Raw genomic sequence first — 20,846 nt, 5'->3', positions numbered from 1 at the left:
TTTTTCGTTTTTCTGTTAGACAAATATCCATATACATGTATATGTTTCATTCATTATTTATCTATTTTTTCATTTTTTTTTGAGTGATTTTTAAACTAATTTGCATTTATATATAAATCATAAACAAACTTAACATTATATCCTATTTTATTTTTTTAAATACAAACTTTTAAAACTCATCATAGTTATAATTACATAAAAGTTAAATAAATGAAAAAAAATATATAAAAAAATTATTTTATAATGAAACAAATTATAAATACGAAGATCGCTAGAGATATAGCGGAATAAAGCAAATGGCTTAAATATTTCAAAAAAAAAAAAGATAAAAATATGTTACTATTTTATTAACATTTATTAGGACAAAAAATAGAAATATTAATTATTTCTTCTTTTTTTGTACGGTTTGTCTATTTAAAAGCTTATACTTTTTCGAATCATTTCTACTTAGCGTTATTGCATTTCGACATCCTTTACCCCCCTTTAAAAAAAAAGCAGTGAAATATATAATTAGTAAATGGATAAATATATATTACTATAAAACATATATGTATATTTATTCTTTTAAATAACAAACCTCCCAAAAGTTTCCACCTTTTTTCGTTTTTTTATCCTTTTGACATATACACACATCATCATCATCAAATTCTCGATAGCAATACCCACATATAACTCTTCTTGCAAGAACATACTCGTGGTTACTATTTAAATTATGACATGTTGGGCATGGGAATATCTTAATAAAAAAAAATAAATGGAAAATTTATATAAATGGTTTATCATAAATATAATATACATATAGATCTATAAACTTACCTTATTACAACATGGGAATTTAAATAATTTATGTGATTTTTTATAATGCTTACAAGCACCATCTTTCACTTCAATATTATTTATTTTTACAACACTTTTCGTTTTCTCAATTTTTAAATTGTTTGATTGAGGTGCAGCTATCTTTTTTTTGCTAGTCTTGCTAGTAAATAACTTATTTATCATATCATCAATTCTGGATATTTAAAAGGAAAAAGTATGCACAAATATGTGTACAATACATATATATATAAATTTTTACGTATTTAAAAATATAAATGTTTATTTTACTTTTTTATTGCAGCATCATTTGCAGTAAAAGCTTCATCAAATGAAAATTCTTCATATCGAAATTCCAGTTTTATGAAACAATTTTGACAATTTACACATATTTCTTTGCCTAAGTAAAAATTAAAACATTAAATGTTAGTAATATTATCCAACTTTTCTTAAATAATGAAATTATATTATCCCTATTATTGCAACATACCGGATGATACATTTTTTACGAGAGTTTTTCTTCCACACCCTTCACAATTTATGCTATAGTCTCCCGCTAGCAAGTCCTAAATATCAATAATATTTATACATGAGTAAATAAAATAAATATAAAAATAATTTTATTTTATTCTACTTTAATATTTTCCTCTTTTTTTATGTACCATCAGTGAACATTGATTAAATTTTAATACGCAAATACAGCTATTTCCCAAAAAACAAATATTTCTGTAAACTTCAATAATTGCATTGCTACTACAATTGGTGCAATTACACACTGACAAAATGTGTTTCCAATTTAGAAGAAAGAAAAGTGCCAATATGTATAAAAAAATAATATAATATGAACAAAACAAATTATTACTATAAAACCACATAATTTAACAAAGTTGATAACTAAATAAATGAAAACAATATTTACCTATTTGAGGTTGGTCTTTGCTTGTTACAGTGACATCAAATGTATTGCAACATCGTGTACAAACTAATTGAAATCTGAATTGGTAAGAAAAATATATTTTATGTATTAATAAAACTAAAAAGTGTAACATATATGATAATAAGAAATAGTAATATAACTCACTTTAATAAAACTGCCTTATATAATGATATATTCTTCAAATAAACATTTTTCAATAATATATTTTCCCCTTTTACATTTATATTATTATTTATATCCATATCATCACTATCTATATCTTGCTCATTCTCATCGTTTTCTTCCTCCAGTTTTTCCTTTTCCATTCTTTCCTTTTCTAGTTTCTCTCTTTCGATTTTCTCTTTTTCTAGTTTCTCTTTTTCGATTTTTTCCTTTTCAATTTTCTCTCTCTCTTTCATAACAACAAATCTGCAATAAAGAAAACGCTTCAGACATTCATCTGAATTTTTTGTTTTTACAATTTGACTAACTTTTTCCCATTTTTGTGGTGAATTTTTTAAATCTTTATAAACTCGCAATCCTTCTTCAAGTAAAGCTTGTTCTTCTGGTTTCCAGTTCTTTACTTTTTTTTTCTCTTCTTCTCTTTTTAATTTTTTTAAATCTTCATTTGTATTACCATTACTGTCTTTATTTAAATCTGATGATATATTTCCATTGACATTTTCCCCAGTTTCATAAGTTTCTTTATTTGGCGTTTTGGAGATTTCACTGTTTTCCCTTGAAGTTTGATTAGATGATTCATTTTTATAGTTTTCATTATTTTCAAAGTTCTGACACTTTTCATGATTTGCTTGCACTCTATACTTATTACATTCATAATTGTCACTAGAATTTATATCAGTATTTTTTAAATCGAAATGTTCTTCTGATTTTATATTTTCACAATCATTTGATAATGGAAGTTTATCCTCTTTTTCAACTGTCTTATGTTTAGATATGTTACTAAAATTGCTATCATTTGTATTATCAATTTTTTTATTAATTTTATTAAATCTATTTTCATTATTATAATAATTACCATATTCATTATTCCTATATCGTGAACTTTTATTATTTTGTTTATCAATATCTATGTTTAAATTATGATTAAAATTGTTTTTATTTGAATTTCTATTATTATAATTATTTTCTCTAAAAGAACTTTTTATATACCCATTTTCTTCTTTATATTTACTACTATAATATTTTTCACTATTATTCATGTTATAATTATTATAAAATCGTTTATTATGGATATACTTTTTTTTATCATTGTGTCCATCATTTTTATTTGTGAAGCGATTATTTTGTTCTCTATCCATTTTATTTACATAATTATTACCCTTATCAACATAATTATGATTAGTATAGCTTTTATAACTACTTTTACTATTATATATGTTTTTATTTTTATTGCTATATTCGCTAACTTTTATATTTCTTTTCTCTTTGTTAAAAAATTTAGTATTTGTATTAACATTGTTGTCCTCCTTTTCATTACTCATATTTTCATTGTATGGATCACAACCTTCATAACTCCTTTCTTTTATACTGTTACACATGTTTTCAATGTCATTGTATTTTTCTTTTTTTCCATTACTTAATGTATACCTATTCCTAACATTATTCATATTTTGATATTTATTCCATTGAATTCTTATATTATTTTATCACGTTATTCAATTAGTAATAATATATATTATTTATTTTTTTATCATATTCATTTTATTATTATTTTTTTTAACTTATGCAAACCCTTTTCATAATCCTACTATCTTCCAAATTTTTTATGAAGGGTACAATTTGATTGATTGGGTTGACTATTTTTCACTTTTTTTATATATATCAATTTGTAACATATTTAATTTTATCTTTTTTCAAACGTACTGTCTTTGTTTTAGTATAATTATTTTATTTATTTTTTTGGATTGAAAATGTTAATTATGATTACTGTTGTTTAATTAATTTAAATGATAATATTCCTTTAATTCATGATTTAATTTATTACATAATTTACGGTCTTACACAACAACAATATATCTTTATTGCATATTATAGTTATATTTTGTTTGATCATACAAAGCTATATAGCAACAATAATATTTTCCCAAACTTGTTATATAGCAAAGTATATACAACCTTTAAAAACAGTTTAAATGATTTAGTAAATTTCCACTTATGCAGATTTAAAATCCCATAAGGAAAAATAAATAATTGTAGAATGTGAATAAAATAAATAATGCTATTCTTTAAATAAAAAAGTTACTAAATATGTTTGAAGTTAAAAAAAAAAAAAAAATAGCTTTATTTTATATACATATAAAATAATAGTAATAAAGAACACACATACAATATATTGTATAAAAAATAAAAATAAATTAATTTACTATACATTTTTAATAAAAATTTCATAAGCTCATTACTTATATATACATATATAATATGTAGTTTTAAAAAAATAGTGTCATATTTTAAAGTCATACAAAATTTCCTAATACTAAAACACATGTACGTTTATTTAAAAATGTTTATTAAAAATTATATATATTTTTTTTATATAATAAAAAATATACAATTTATGACAGAATATATATTTCAAATGTACTATACAACTTTTAAAATATATATAGAAAAAATATAAAATGTAACAAATATTTTAATCATTTATTTAAAATAAATTAAATACAATTAATGTGATGATCAATATAATTGACAATCCCATAAATCCAGAAGAACTACAGAATATACCATCATAATATGGATTAGGAGTTGGGTCTAAACAAGTACATACAATTTTTTTGGGATCGTTCGTCTCTTTACATTCAGCCTTTGAATAACATCCACCATTGTCTTCAGTACAGGTAGGATTTTCAACTTTTTCACACTTATCATTATTTTTTTTGTAACCTAACATACATTTCCATTCCTCTTGACCATTATCATATTTAAAACATCTACCAAATTCTGGAATATTTTGTGTATTAACACATACATGATTGTCATTTACATCTAATAAATCCATGTTAAACATTCTTGCTAATATTTTCATTGATTCATCTTCAGTTATCAAACCAGATCTATTTAAGTTACTTAAAGCTACTGAGGCAATGTGTTTATTTTTTTCTGCATTTTCTATGAAGTCTTCAAGTTTTTCATCAATTTTTATGTATGTTTCTAAATTTCCCATTAAAATATCAAATCCAGCTTTTTCAATTTTGTATTTTTCAAGTTTTTGTTGTAATAATTCTGAAAATTCTGTTGCTCCTTCCAATATGGTTTCATACAACTCTTTAAGATCTTCAAAGATTGGAACGTATTTCTTTTTCTCAGCATCGGTAGCTTCATTTCCTAGGGCAGCAATTTGTTCTTTTACTGCGTTCAATTGAGGTTTGTATAATTCAATCATTTTGTTAAAGAATGCAATTCCGTCAGTAACAGTTTCTATATCGTCACTTACACCTTTAATGGCATATTTTAAATTTACCATTTGTTTGTCTTTCTTATCATTGTCTAATAATTGGTATGGGTTTTTAACAACAAATTTGTTGGTATTTACATCTTTGAATAAAACTAATTCATAGCTTAATACATCAAGGAAATCATTTCTTTTTTCTAATTTATAGTTTAATCCATTTATTATGTCTTCTGTAATTAATGTAAATTCTTTTAACATGTGTTTTTTAAATGATTTATATGTATTACCTAAGCTCTTTGTGTATATATATTCACCTTCATTTTTAAATGCCTCAAGAATATCTTTTTCTTGTGTCTCTGTTCCTTGTACATCTGTGGATTGAGCACTTCCAATTTGATCCATATCATCATCATCATTATCACTGCTTCCTTGTACTTGTGTAGCGCTTTCTCCTTCTCCTGATTGTACTGTGGACGCTGGTACATCAGCTGATGGGGTTGTTGTTGCATTAGCTGGTGGGTTTGTTGCTGTATCTGCGGCTGGTGTAGGTACAGGTGTGACTGGAGGGGTGACTACAGGTGTAACTGCTGGAGCTGGAATTGTTACTCCCTTTGGAAGTAATTCTTTATATTGTTCGAATGCCTTGAAAACTTCAGGAGCATTTTCAGAGTTAGATTTTCCGGTGTAATTTTTATTTTCTAAAAGTTCTTTAAATTCTTCAAATACACGGTGTAAACCACCAGATACATATGAAATTCTTTCTTTTCCTAAGTTAATATTTTTCTTTAATCTTAATTCTAATCGGGTGTATGCTCTGAATTTTTCAATTTTCAAGTAGTTGGCTTCTCTGTCAATTGATGTTTTAGTTAATGTTTTTAAAGGAACAGCTTCAGAAGTAAAATATTTACTACGAGCTTTGTAATATTTCAATAACATATCAGTATTTTTTATTGCGTTATCTACGTATTGCTTTTCAGCTTCTCTTCTCTTGTTAAAGAAATTTACAAAACCTGGTAATACATAAAATGTACCATTAATATATCTTTTTCTTCTTAATAATCGTGCTTTTAATATGCTAACTTCTTTAACTTTTTGATTAGCTGCTGCAATTTGTTCATGTTTTTGATATAATCTTTCTAATTTTAATTTATATTTATAATAACGATTATAGTAATGTTCTAATAATTCTTTTAAGTGTGCAATATCAAGATATAATTGGTTTACTTTTTCAGGGTTCAATTCTTTTATTAATTCTTTTTTAGATTTTATAAAGTTTATGAATTGAGTATTATTTCCATCAACTTGTTGTAAGTATGATTTGTAAAAATTGTCTAATTCAAAATCATCGACAAACATTTCATCTTCACTTTCTGCGCGTACTTTAGTACTTGCATCAGTGTTTGCTGGTTGTGTTGATGATGATTGTGGTGATGCTGGTTGTGCTGGTGCTGGTGCGGGTGCGGATGGGACTTCTGGTGCTTTTGATGCATTTGTATCTGATCCTTCTGGTGATGCTGCTTTTTGTGTTTCTTGTGCTTCTTGTGCTTTTGGTGCATCTGGTGTTGTTGTTTCAGATGGTTGTTGTACTGGTGTTTCTTGTACTGATGTAGTTTCTGATGTTACTTGTGTAGTTTCTGATGTTACTGGTGTAGTTTCTGGTACTGCTGGTACTACTGGTGTTGGGGCTACTGGTTCTGGTTCAATGACGCCAGATTTTACTAATAAAGCTTTAATAGCTGGGTTTGTATCTTTTAAGTTATATATATGATACACCATTTCTTTTTCATATAATTCAGTATAAATGTTTTGTAAGCCATCAACTATACTTTCATAAAGTGAATACATAGTAGGCATATTATTTTGAATAGCTAACAATACATCTAATTCACTGCATCTCTTTAATGTTCTTATTTTATCTTCTTCTGGTGTAAGAGCATATTTGCTTAAAGCATCTTTGTTTATGGTCGAGTTTTGTAATAAAACATATTTATGGCATGAATATGAAAATGTTAAAAATTTCTTTAATTTTTCAAGATAATATAATTTTGTCATAACTGGTTTTGCGGGTGCTGCTTCTGCTGCTGCTGGGGCTGGTGCTGCAGGGGTTGGTGCTGGTACCTCTGCTGGTGTTTCGGATGCTGTAGGTTGTGCTTCTTCTGAGACTGGTGAAGTTGGAGTAGTTCCTTCTTGTGTTGTTGATGCTTCTGTTGATTCTTCTGTTGATTCTTCTGTTGATTCTTCTGTTGCTGTTTCTGTTTTTGTTGTTGCTTCTGTTGCTTTTTCTGCTGGTGCTGGTGCGGCTGGCGCGGCTGGGGCTGCTGCTGCTCCTGCTGCTGGTGTAGTTTGTGCATTTTGTGCTTGGGTTTGTTCTTGGGTTTGTGTTGATGTTCCAGCAGTATTGCCAGAAGATGAAGATTCAGGTTCAGATTCTCCGGTAGCTACATGTTCGCGTTCCATTTTTTGCTTTTCTTTCTCAATCATATCATCAATTTTAGGGATAAATTTGGCAAGTCTGTCAATTTCTTTTTTTATAGCTATTAAGTAGTATGGTTCTGGTTTTCCTTCCTTACCATATGTTTGTGGAACATATATCTTGCCTTTTAAGTGAGCTTTATTTAAAGATACTTCAGTTTTGTTTAATTGTTCAATTTGTTTTGTTAATAAAGATTTTTGAATTTGTAATTCAACAAGTGTTGAAAGTGGAATATCTTTTGATGCAGCTAATGTATTTTGTTTTGCTTGAACAGCACTTGATAATTTATTAATATTATGTTGTAATTCTGATTTTTTACTTGAAAAATATTCAATTTCAATGTTAACTATTTCTTTTCTTAATTCATAATCTTGTAAATAATTAAGTTGTTTATTTAATTTATTAATGGCTTTTTTAGCATTTTCGTATTCACAATTTTCTAATTCGGCTTTCTTGGCCATATATTCAGTTCTTTTTGTTTTGAAGTTGTCAAAAATTACAGTAGTCAATTTATTTCTAAATTTTGTTTTATGAAATTCGTCAGCTGCTGTTTTGAATGGAGCTTTTTGTTCATTAAATGCTGCAAGTTTAGTATCATAATCAGCTTTTAATTCTACTAATTTTTTTTCTTTTTCTTCGATTTTCTTTTTAATAGCTTTCATTAAATTTTTTCTTGCGTCTTCATTTGTGGCTAAATCTTCTGTTATTGGTGTACCATCGAGATTTGTTAAATCACCATAAGTTGTTTCAGCGTCATTATGAGCAATTTTTCCGTAAACAACATCTTCAGATAATGGATAGCCAATACCATTTGGATAACGTACATTTAATGGTATTACAGTTTCAGGTGCTTTCTTTGTTTGGCAAGATGAATCTGATAAATGGCAGCTTTCATTTTTTTTTTCTTTTTTGTAGTATTCTAATTCAATTGGATCGACAAATATTCCGTCTAAGTTGAATTTTATAGTTTTTGCAATTTCTTTAATTTGAGCATAAAGTTCGGCTATTTTTGCTGCTTTTTGTTCGTCTGTAAGAGGTTGAACAGCTGGAGCAACTGGAGAAGCTGGTTCTTCAGCTACTTTTGTAGCAGTTCCGGGTACATTAGTTTGTTCAGTAACAGTTTGTTCTCCATTAGTTGGTTCAGTACCAGATGATGTAGTACCAGCTGATGTAGGAACTTTTTGTTCAGTACCAGTTTGTTCTGCAGTAGGTTGTCCTGTAGCAGGTTGTTTTGAAGCGTCTTGTTTTGTAGTACCTTGTCCTGCAGCATTTTCATTTCCAGTATTTTGTTTTGTTTCTTCGCTGCTTCCTGATGCAGGTATTTGGTCTTCAGTGGTGGCAGCTGGAGCCTTGAGAGCTTCAATTTGTTGTAACAATGGTACTATGGCTTCGTTCTTCTTTAATGTAGAAACTCTCTTTTCTAAGACTTCGATAACTTTGTTTACTTCAGTTAATTGCTTTTTGTAAAATATAACATTGTACATAGCTTGATATATTGGTTTTTTTGTGGTATATTTACTTTCGTCGCAAGTAGTATCTGTGCACTCTGCTTCATTCTCAATTGTTATTTTTTTTGTTTCTTCAGTAATAAGATTGTTTAAGGTTTCAGCAGTTAATTTATTTCTTTTAATGTAATCTTCTAATTTTACAATATCGTCTTGAATGTTTTCGATTGGTTTTCTATAGCCTAAGACTACTTTCTTAAGCATTTCAATTTCTTCTTCATTGATTTTAAGATGTTCAGGAATTTCACAATAGTTATTTGCACACATATCATTTAATTTATCTCTAAGCACGTCATAGTAAAAATTTATTGCGTGCATTAATCCATTAAATTCTTCTTTACTTTCAATTAAATATTTTAGTCCATATTTATTTGGGCCTAATTTTTTTATTAAGTTTACTAATTCTGTTTGTTCTGTAAATCCTAATTCTTCAAAATTTACAATAAATTCTTGTAACTTTAATGCAAATTCATTGCTTGTAAATGGGTCAATAGTTGTATTTGATGACGAATTTACAATTACTTGACTTTTTTGAAATAGTTCTAACCCATCGATTGATAATGATTCTAATTTTTCTAACTTATGAACGAGATCATTATAAACTCCTATTGTTTCAGATTTACAATTTATAGCAAAAAAAACAAAAGAAAACAAAAGTCCGATCACCTTCATTTTCAACTAAACTTAACAAATATACAGAGTGGAATAAATTATAATGCTAAAATTAATACACATAAATGTACATTACTTTTGCATCTTATATTAATACTAATTTATGTAAAAATAAATATTGACGTTCTATTATATCATTTATAATGTTTACAAATATATATATATACTAATTACACATAATATATATATATTTTTATATTTTGTTTTTCCTAATTTACGTTCTGTTAAACAAAATACGTACAATAATAAAACACTTTTTAACTTACTATTAAATAAAAATGCATAATTTTATATATCGTACAAAAAAAATTATACTATTATTATGTTATTATTTTTTTATAATTGATCATCTTTCAAAATAAAAATGTGTTAAAAAATATATATAAAATAAAATAAACAAATGTGTATAAAAAATTATTAGTGTAATATATATTTTTTATGTTCCGATTTTCCAAAAAAAAAAAAAAAATGATCACAAAATATATTATTTAAGGAGAAAAATCACTTAGAAAATAAATATTTAACGGTACACAAATAAATAATATGGTATATGGATAATTATTATTATTAAAAAAAATAGTTGCACACATAAAGAATCGCACAAATCTATTAATATATGTACTAATTAATTTTAGCATGCATACGAAAAATATATTATCTAGATATTTGCATTTCCTTAATGCACTTATTTTGTTTTACAACTTATATTTAGTTAAAGAAAAAAATATTATTTTCCAAAAAAAAAAATTATTATGCAAATATATAATTTCCTCAAATCATAGTGCACTTTTCGAAAAATAATTGTCTAATTTTGTTAAACACTAAAACATAATTATTTCAAAAACCAAACACTATTTATTTGCTAACGCATACATATTGTATATTTTATGCGTGTATATAATTAATATATAATATATATATAATATATATATTATAAAACATATTTAATACGAACTAATTAATAAACCTGCCAACACAAAAAAATTAAAAAAATAATCGTAATACCCATACATATGTTTCACTTTTCCGCTATAAAGTAATTGCACTATTTTTAAAACAAAAAATAATTTCAAGAAAAATATTAAACAAATGGAAGGAAAAAAGGTAATTCCATCAATATGCCCACTTACTACTATCAACGTTAAGTAAAATGTGTGTATGTTATTTTATAGATTCTTACATGCAATAATATATACACACTTATAAAATAATTAAATAAAAAACTATTTATGCAACATTTTTTATTACATAAAATTAAATAACTATCTTTTGTGTCTATTTATAAACTATTTTAATTACACTTTGCAGAATTATTTTTCAAACAATCATTATGTATCATTTCAAAAATAATTTGCACTTCAACATCACTAAATAATGAATTTTTTATTTTACTTTCCCCTTAGGAATTCCAACTATTTTTTTCAGTATATAATTTATATTCAATATAACAAATATTAATAACCATTTTTTTAGTATTATCAAAACATTGGAAAATTATATAAGTAAAAAAAAATATTAAAATGAAAATTATAAATAATAATAATAACAACATGCATAAATCCCGTCATTAATTTCTACATTAAAAATGTAAATAAAAAACATATAATTTAATATGCATTCCATTTTCAATTTTTCACACAATATTAATAGGTAAATATATACACATATACATACATTTTGTGTAATTCACTCCCATATATATGGTTGTGTAAACAACGCCCTCTTCATATATGATGCCAACAAATTTTAGCATTATAAATAAAAGAAAAAAAATGATAACAATATTTCAAGGTTTCAAAAAAGAAAGGATACACATTTTCTTCGTATACTTTCCTGTTTTATCAAAACAATACAATTTGTATTATTTTTATTTGCTTCATATTTATTATTAATTATGGTATAAGGTAAAAATCTTTTTCATTTTGGGTGTAAAACAACTAAATGAAATATTCGAGAAATGCTACGCTATTATTATAATTAACACTTTCAAAGGTTGTCTAAACATTTATTTGGTCGATAATATTCATTTTTTCCCATTTTTATATAAATAGTATATTTATTTCTATTACTTCTTTCTTATAAAGGCTCATAACTTTATCTAAAAATGTCTACCATCATTTTCTTTATAATGCACATTACTGTAAAAGTTCTATATAATTTTATCGATCCATTTCTTATGAGTATAGTTGAAATGTTTTCACAAATATATGTATGGAAATTTCAACTAAGTTGTAATGTTATATAGGAACTTTTTAATTATCACTAAATCGGATATTTATTTTGTGCATTTATTCAAAGTCTTTTAAAATAATATAAAATATTACTGGCAATTTTTTACAATAGCTAAAGCAGTATTCAATATTTATAATATATTTTTTGGTATTCTCTTTTTATTTTGCATACTATAAAATTCACTGTCTCACCTACTATTATTTTATTAGTACTTTATTTATCTCGATTTAAGTCATATAATATATTTTTTTTATTTTTTTGATTATATAGTATGCTTATTTTTCTTTAATTTCGCAAAGCTTCAGTCCAATCGTCTCCCCATTTATTTTGTTTACTTCATTTATTTCTTTCATTTTTTGCGCAAACATTTCAGTACGCATATTGTCTAGCATTATATATATTCAAATTAATGCTACGATTTATAGGGGATATATTTACTTCCCTAAAAAAAGAAACAAATATATGACATAATTTTTCTCTCTCTTTCTTTTCTCTTTGTATATAACTTTTGTATGCATGTTTTGTAAAACATAAAAAAGATCTCTCCTTAAAAATGCTGGAAAATATTTAAAAATAAAAATGAGTTATGAAAGTGAAAATAAAAAAAGTGAACAGAATGAAAATGTAGAAGATAATAAAAATTTATGTACTAGTCCAAAAAATGGACAGACTTATGATAAAGATGAAAATATAAAGGATAAGGAAAAATATTTAAATGATGATATGTTTGATGAAATTATACCTCAAAATGATTATATAAAAATTCGAACAAATGTAATAAATGAAAAAATGTTATTAGACGGAATAAAAAATAAAAAGGATTACACCCATAGGGATAATATCATTGATTTATTTAATTGTACAAAAATATTGTTCTTAGAAAATAAAAATATAATAATAATACAAAATATTAACCTTTTTAAAAGTATGAATATAAAATTGGAATTTTTTTATATAGTTATTTATTAAAAATTGTTACTATAAACCATTTAAACTTTCAAAAGTATAACATGCTATTGTCTATAAGTTGGTTATTTTTTGTATTATATGTGCATACACATTGTGATTTATAAATTTTTTTTTCTCTTCTTTACAAATAGATCTTGAAGAGTTACACCTGGATAATAACTTAATAGAAGAACTGGGAAATTTGGAAGAGCTAGAAAATTTAAAAATGCTAAGTTGCTCAAATAATAATATAAAAGAAATAAAAAATTTAGACAAGTTAATAAACTTATCAGAATTAAATTTACATAATAATCAAATTAAAAAAATCGAAAATTTAAATAATAATAAAAAATTAAAAATATTAATATTAAGTAAAAATTATATAGAAAATATAGAAGATATAATCAATTTAAAATATTTAAAAAATTTGAAAATTCTAAATTTAACTGACAATCCTATAAGTAATATACAAAATATAGAAGAACATATTTTTACAAATTTTAAAAATATTAAATATTTTAACAATAAAACAGTATCTATACAGGATAAAATAAATAAACCATCCCCTGGTTTTGATCAAATATGTACATTGGATTCAAACAATATAAGTAGCGATACGGAACAATATAACAAAAGTATTTCAGAAGCTTATTTGTGTGGAATTGTTTCTCTACCTACTACATTGTTTGATGAAAAAGAAGAACCTTCCGTTTTTCGAAAAATAAAACACTACTTACAAATTAAGGAATATTTTTTAAAAGACATTCAAACTATCAATCTTAAAATTATGTATGCCAAAAAATTGTGTATATAAACAAGTTTGTTCTATTTCCATACTACATTATGCATGTAAAATACACATAAATATACATTACATTTTTCTTACCTCCTTATATATTCCCATATTGTACAGAAATAAAATACTGCACTTAAATGAAGAACGAAAGAAATCGTCTAATGCTTTTGAAAAAAATATCGAAAATTTTATATTCGAAAATATTAATAGACATGCTCAAAAATATACAGAATTAAGAAAAAGATCGAAAAAAGTTATATCCACTATCCTAAGTTATCTTAACATTCCAAAAGGTTTCAATTATATGTAGTTACATTTTTTTTTCATGCCTACACATATTTAAGAAAGATAGTGAAATTTATAAGACACAGTTGTAATAGTAAATAAAAATCGAACCCCATATTTAGTAAAATTCGTGTGTATACATTTTTTTTTCCATTCATATTTATAGGTATTAATAATATTGAACTAATCAAATGCCCAGATTTTTATAAAAATAAAGTACAACTAAATGAAAATACAACATTAAGTGATGGATTAATAAAAAAACTTCAAAACATTTCAAAAACATTTCATTGTAATATTATGAATGATGTTATATTGGATATGCCTACTACCAATAACAAAAGAGAGTGTGAAGAAAATCACGAACAAAATAATGAACAAAATAATGATGAAAAAAAAGGAAATTATATCCTGATAGATCATGAAAAATATAATATTATCAAAAGTTATTTAGAAAAAAATATCGAAGAAAATTATTTATTAAAAGATAAATTAATTACCGAAGAATTAATGAATGTTGTTTCTCTTAATAATTTTATTGAAAATTTTAAATTAGACATTTCAAAAATTATAAAAGATATAAATGATAGCATTTCTGATCATTTTAAAAGCTTAGAAGAATTAGATGATGCCTTTAATTCAAAAATTATTAATTTCTTTTCAGAAGTTAAAAATAATGAGCATCCTTCTATTGTTTTAAGGTAATTTGTGTGTGCAATTGTTTATTATTTTTTTGTATTTAATATTTTCTTATGATGAGATAATGCGCCAGTAGGTCACCCAAGTGGCAATTCTCTGTCTCACCATAAGAAAATATTAAATAAAAAAAATACATGTAAACAATGTATCATTTATGTACTAGAGAAATACTTAATCCATTCACTGTAACAATTATGCAAACCTAAATAAATGCGAATAAAATATAAGAAAATTGTATGAGCATTGTAAAATAACACCTTCTACACAATTTTAAAACTTACGATCCTTTATTATAATTTGATTATTTCTTAGCGACGATGAAATAAATGAGTATTATTCTTACAAGGGGAAACGATCAAACATTTTGAATAACCTTGAGGATTACATTTCGAGTAACTACAATAAATTAGGTAATTTTTTGATAGAAGAAAAAAAAAAATATATTTTCTTAAAGTCCAGAGAAAGAATATTAGAAATAGGTGAAATTATTGACAATTTTAATAACTTGTTTTATTCATATTTATGCGTATTACACGCTGAATAAAAGAGACTAGCTATATATTCAAACTTTTTCTTATATTTTGGCTAACCACTTAAAATATACAATATATGTACTACATAAATATTTGGATAAATCATGTAACACATACAAAAATTTCATAATGTTACACCTTGAAATATTCGAAATGTTTTTGTCAGTTTATATTTTTATTATTCTATATATTATTCCACAAATATTACAATTATTTATTTTTTTTTTTTTTTTAATTTGAAAAAAATTTCTTATTTTTGATTTTTTTTTTTTCACCAACTAGCTATATTCCTTCAAAGGGAATTCTTAAAAAAAAAAAAAAAAAACAATAAAAATTTTTAGTTAAAAAAATAATTAAGAAAAGTGTGTTTCGCTTATATAATACATAAAATGATGGAAAAAGGATAAATTTCTAAAAAAAATATATCTCCAAAAAAAAAGGAACTATAACAAAATGGTAATATAGCTATTAAATAAATATGCAAATCAGAAATATATGGAAAGGATATAAAAAATGTGGAGTAAATATTATACTTACATATATGTAAAATATAAACATATGATATTTTAGACTCTATTAAAACGAGAAATACACTCCTGACACCCCTCTATATGATATGAACGTTATAAGTTATTCGAAAATTTACTTAGTTTTGATTTTTACCATAATAAATGACTTTATTTATACAAAACATATCGATAAAAATCTAATTAATAATAAAATACCTCTTTCTCATTATGATACTAATAAAAAATTCTATGAATATAAAAACTTAAGAAATTCTTTGTTTATACCAAATAATGGATTAGTTCTAAATCACAAGAATACAAGGAAGCTTAAGAGAAATAAAGTTATACATGCAGAAAAAATTAAAAACTTTAGCTCATTAGTAGGTGGATATGTAAAAATAAATCGAGGACAATTTAAATTATGTAACGGTGTTATATTAGACGTAAGAAAAACAGATAAAGAGGAATATGAATTACTGGTTGTAATTAATAGAGATCAGTCTAATCAATATCCAAAAAGTATTTTAAATAAATTCGGAAAAAGTTACTGGTTTAATATTAAAGATGTAGAAATACAAAAACTCAAAGATTTATTTTTTCATAATTACAACAATTTTTATGAAAAAAAGGGAAGAAATAATGGCAATGATGAAATATTTGAAAATAGCCAAAATCCTGAGACTTTAAAGGAAAGTAAAGATGAGGTTGAGCAGTTGGACTGGGTTCCTCAAAATGAAAATGATGAACCAACTGAAATGAATGACATTAAATTTATGTTAGACAATGAACTAAGTGAAAATACGAACACCCCCAACGATTTAACCGATTTAATCTCGTCCCATGATAAACAAAAAGAAGAAGGGGAAGAAACATCAACAGAGACAGCTAACCAATATAATGACAATATTAATAAAATAACATTTGAAACAGAAAATGTTGATATGGATAAAATAGCTAAAGAAAAAGATGAATCAAAACAGTTGATAAAATTAAATGAAAATTGTACTGACGAAATGAGTAACCCAAAAAATATAAAAAATCAACAAAACATATTTTGTCATAAAGTTGTAAAAGAAATAGAAAAAAATTATTTTTATGAAGATTTACTAAATTTATACAAAAGTAAAAGACACCTTTCAAATATTGTTGTATGCTTTTATATTTTAAAACAATTACTTAAAATTTATAATTTTGAAATGAATAATATAACATCAAGAAATAATTTTATAAAAAATGTTATTCATAATAATACCTTTGAATTAATATTATTAGATATAAATAAATTTTTAGAAAAAAAACAAATATATAGAGTCGTTGATAAAACATGGTTATTATGGGTTTTAGTAAAATTAAATATTCATAAGGAAAATAAATATAAAGAAGTATTTGGTAACATTTTAAATTATATTATAGGTTATATAAATTTTAATATTTTAAACAAGTTAAATACAAAAAGTTTATGTGCTATTCTTTGGAGTCTAGCTAAGTGTGGATATACTGGGGATGGAAAGATCTATGAAAAAATTATTTATTTTTTACGAAAATATATAGACATATTAACATGCCAAGATCTTTCTAATATTTATTACTCATTATCTCTTATAAATTATAAAGATAATTATAATTTTTTTGAACTTTTAGAAAATGAAATTAATAAAAATATCAACAAATTTACTGTTCAAAGCCTTATAAATATATTATGGTCTATGACAAAACAAAAAAGAAATAACACAACTTTTGCATTAATTAAAGATAAATTATTATTTTATTCAAACAATTTAAATCTAAGAAATGTAAGTATATTTTTATGGTGTCTACAAAAAAATAACTACTACAAAATTGATATAAATTTCCAGGGAAAAAATTTTCAAAATCTAAATATAAAACAAGCTATGCAATTATTAATCTTTTTTAATTATAATAAAGAAAAATATATTGAATATTTAAAATATGTTTTAAAATTTTTATTTCAAAATATTAATGATTTAACAAACCACGAATTATCCTTCTTTACATATTCTTTATCAAAATTACAGTTACTAAATAAAACCTTTTTAAAAATAAAAAAAAATATTTTACAAAGAAATTTTAAAACTTTCAATATAATAGATATTAATATGATATTCTTATCACTCAATAATAGTAATATATTTGACAAACAATTATTAAAATATTTATTTGATGCTTTAAAATATATTCTTAACACACATATCAAATCAATTATTTCTTTGAAAAATAATAATGAAACATTTATCCAAAGGAATGATAACAAAATATTTTTTGAAAACTTAAATTATATAATTAAAAATTTATCTGAAATGAAAATTTTTGATAAAGAAATTATTTTGAAGTATGCATATTTATATTCTTCTAATTTATGTAATAATATTAGTGTAGACATTTTTTCTGATTACCTTTTTTACACAACCTCTATAATCCCTTTGTCTAATAAAAATGGCAATAGTACTGATATGGATAGCTCCACTACTTTTTCTACAACATCAAAACAGCTAGACAACCTTTATACAAAATTATTGACTACCAATGAACAGATCAAATTAAAGACAGTAAACTTTCAAAAGATATATTCTTATTTTTTAAATAATATAATAACATTTTTAAAACATAAATTAAAACAGTTTGAAGCTAAATCATTTCTTTCACATTTAGATCAAAATTATCAAAATAAAAATGAAACATCAGCTAACCCCCCAAATAATATAGTCGACACATTTACCTTTAATTATCATACAGAAAATAATATGGATGTTCAAAAATTAAATGAATTAATATTAGACAACATTCCAGCTAGTACAAATAATGTCCCCTCTTTAAGAGATAACATTTCATATACAGAATATTCAGCATTCGTAAATAAAAAAAATGCACATAATAGTAATGGCATCGTTGATGAAGCCGATAGAAAATTGGACACCAAATATGATGACACAGCTTGTTCTGATTCCGAAAAAGAGGACTCTCCTAACATTTCAAGCAATTCCAAAGACGATCCAAATGTTAATGAAAAAAAGTTTACATTACACACTTCTCTCAATTCAATAATACATTTATTTTATGTATTTAGTCATTTAGACTTGTTTGATAAGACAAGTATCGATTTTTATTTTGAAAACTTATATGATGTAGTCAACGAAAAAAAAAATGAAATAACTGCTTATCAATGGCTACTTATTCGAGATACAATAAAAATAGTTAGCATAAAAAATAAAAAAGAATGGATTATTCTTTTAGATAATGTAAATACATACACAAGTGATGAAAAAGATTCAAAGGATCAAATTGAAACAATAAATATTGATATTTAAAACAAGTCTTTCAAATTATAAAATAAAGAAACAAATACATAAGACAATATTAGTTACTAATTTAAACTTATCAAACAGACTTATTCAGTGCATAGAAAATCCAAAATAAACAAGCCAAAATAAATGAAATAAAACAAGATTTTTCAATATCATTTAAAAAAAATAAAATATTATCAAAATATTCATTTTTTTGCATATAATTTATTAATATATTTTTATTTATGTATATATATAATTTTATTATATATTTTATATTAATTAAAGAAAAAGTAACAAATGCTACAACTGTAGAAAATAATAAACTAAAATAATCAAAATTTATTGTTCCTTTTAAACTATAAAATAAATACCATATATTACTATACCAATGATAATTATATATATTTTTCAAACCCATATCTAATATAATATTATCTACATTTCTAAGACAATGTATATGAAGTATACATGGGGATGTATGCGTATGTGTATCAATTATAGAATAATTAAATGTCTTTTCGATTTGACATATTTTCCTATCTGTATTTCCTACATATGTATTATCTAAAATTGTATCTTGTTTTAAACATTCAATTTTATTTTTGTTATTATTTTTAAGTGTTTGAATTTTTTTCAAAATTTTATCATTCTTTCTATGTTCACTATCGTCGCTTTTTTCTTCTTCACCTTTTTTTTCCACTTTCTTCCCTTCATAGTATATCCTCAAAAGCGGCTTAAATGGGAAGAACTTCACACAATCATCGTAGCTTAAGAGCATTATGCTACTTTGCTTTCGAAATAAATGAAATATTATATTATGGTTATCAAGTATTATTTTGCTGTAATACTTGTCATCATTTTTTTCGGGTTTATCGCTTTGTGCTTCACCAATACTGTCATTATTATGATTATTCTCTGGCCCCTCTTTAGGAAAGTTAGCTAAATAATCACAATCCAAATATAAATTTGTTAAAAATATTTGATCGTTTTCAATAAAGGAAGGTATATATCGCAAAATTTGTTTAGCCAAAAAGACATTACTTATCCATCCCCCTGAATTTAATAAATTTAAATTTTTATAAAAATAAATAAACTCACTATATTTATCTTTAATATTATTAGAATCCCATTTTGTATTATAATTATATTTAAATATACTATCATGAAAAATTAAATGCATATTTTCTAGAAATCGTAATAAAAATATATTTGAGGAATATGCACTTTCACTTGTACAAACAAATAAATTGTCATAATTTAATATATATCTTTCTATTATTACATTAGATGGTTGAACAAATATTGTATCAAACCCATCTACAAATAATATTATATCTTTATCATTACATTTTTTAAGATATTCTTTTACATTTATTAATTTACTTATAAACCCTTCCCATTTATTACCCATTCCTAATACTACTAAATCTATATTTAGTTCTTTACAACTTTCTTGTAACGTTTTGAAATATCCTTGTTCATGTGTCGCAAATGTTAATACATGTAATTTTACATTTTTTATTCTATCCTGTATTTCGACAAGATCTATTTTGGGTTTTTCACACATGGTCGCCATGACACAAAAGTTGTGTAGCAATATGATGGTATTTAAAATTGCTTGACAATATTATAAATTAATAATCTTGTAAATGTACTTAAACAATATTTTTATATACACCATTTAAGTAAGTTCAGACAAATTTGTTTACACTCTTTATTCTTGTCAGTTTTCAACAAAAAATATG

General features: G+C 24.0%; 5 protein-coding genes across 5 annotated transcripts; 2 read left to right on the top strand and 3 right to left on the bottom strand.

The window, feature by feature from the left end:
- Positions 1 to 382: 382 nt before the first annotated feature.
- On the bottom strand, positions 383 to 3,360 carry PVVCY_0802880 (zinc finger protein, putative; the record flags this gene model as incomplete). The annotated part of the gene is made up of 8 exons (XM_008627088.2): positions 383 to 481; positions 578 to 736; positions 817 to 1,009; positions 1,105 to 1,213; positions 1,304 to 1,379; positions 1,476 to 1,588; positions 1,733 to 1,806; positions 1,895 to 3,360. 8 exons carry the CDS (start codon positions 3,358 to 3,360, stop codon positions 383 to 385), a joined length of 2,289 nt encoding a protein of 762 aa, XP_008625310.1.
- Positions 3,361 to 4,397: 1,037 nt separating this feature from the next.
- On the bottom strand, positions 4,398 to 9,794 carry PVVCY_0802870 (merozoite surface protein 1; the record flags this gene model as incomplete). The annotated part of the gene is made up of 1 exon (XM_008627087.2): positions 4,398 to 9,794. One exon carries the CDS (start codon positions 9,792 to 9,794, stop codon positions 4,398 to 4,400), a length of 5,397 nt encoding a protein of 1,798 aa, XP_008625309.2.
- Positions 9,795 to 12,605: 2,811 nt separating this feature from the next.
- On the top strand, positions 12,606 to 15,298 carry PVVCY_0802860 (leucine-rich repeat protein; the record flags this gene model as incomplete). Its single annotated transcript, XM_008627086.1, has 5 exons — positions 12,606 to 12,951; positions 13,127 to 13,763; positions 13,888 to 14,063; positions 14,222 to 14,756; positions 15,067 to 15,298. 5 exons carry the CDS (start codon positions 12,606 to 12,608, stop codon positions 15,296 to 15,298), a joined length of 1,926 nt encoding a protein of 641 aa, XP_008625308.1.
- Positions 15,299 to 15,903: 605 nt separating this feature from the next.
- PVVCY_0802850 (conserved Plasmodium protein, unknown function) lies at positions 15,904 to 19,122 on the top strand (the record flags this gene model as incomplete). The annotated part of the gene is made up of 1 exon (XM_008627085.1): positions 15,904 to 19,122. The coding sequence occupies one exon, from the start codon at positions 15,904 to 15,906 to the stop codon at positions 19,120 to 19,122; it is 3,219 nt and encodes a 1,072-aa protein (XP_008625307.1).
- Positions 19,123 to 19,192: 70 nt separating this feature from the next.
- On the bottom strand, positions 19,193 to 20,677 carry PVVCY_0802840 (procollagen lysine 5-dioxygenase, putative; the record flags this gene model as incomplete). Its single annotated transcript, XM_008627084.1, has 1 exon — positions 19,193 to 20,677. One exon carries the CDS (start codon positions 20,675 to 20,677, stop codon positions 19,193 to 19,195), a length of 1,485 nt encoding a protein of 494 aa, XP_008625306.1.
- Between the last annotated feature and the right edge of the window lie 169 nt (positions 20,678 to 20,846).

Source organism: Plasmodium vinckei (genome assembly GCF_900681995.1).
Source record: "Plasmodium vinckei vinckei genome assembly, chromosome: PVVCY_08".
Taxonomy (NCBI): Eukaryota; Apicomplexa; class Aconoidasida; order Haemosporida; family Plasmodiidae; genus Plasmodium; species Plasmodium vinckei.
The sequence above is the reverse complement of the archived record's forward strand: the minus strand, read 5'-3'. Positions and strand labels throughout refer to the sequence as shown.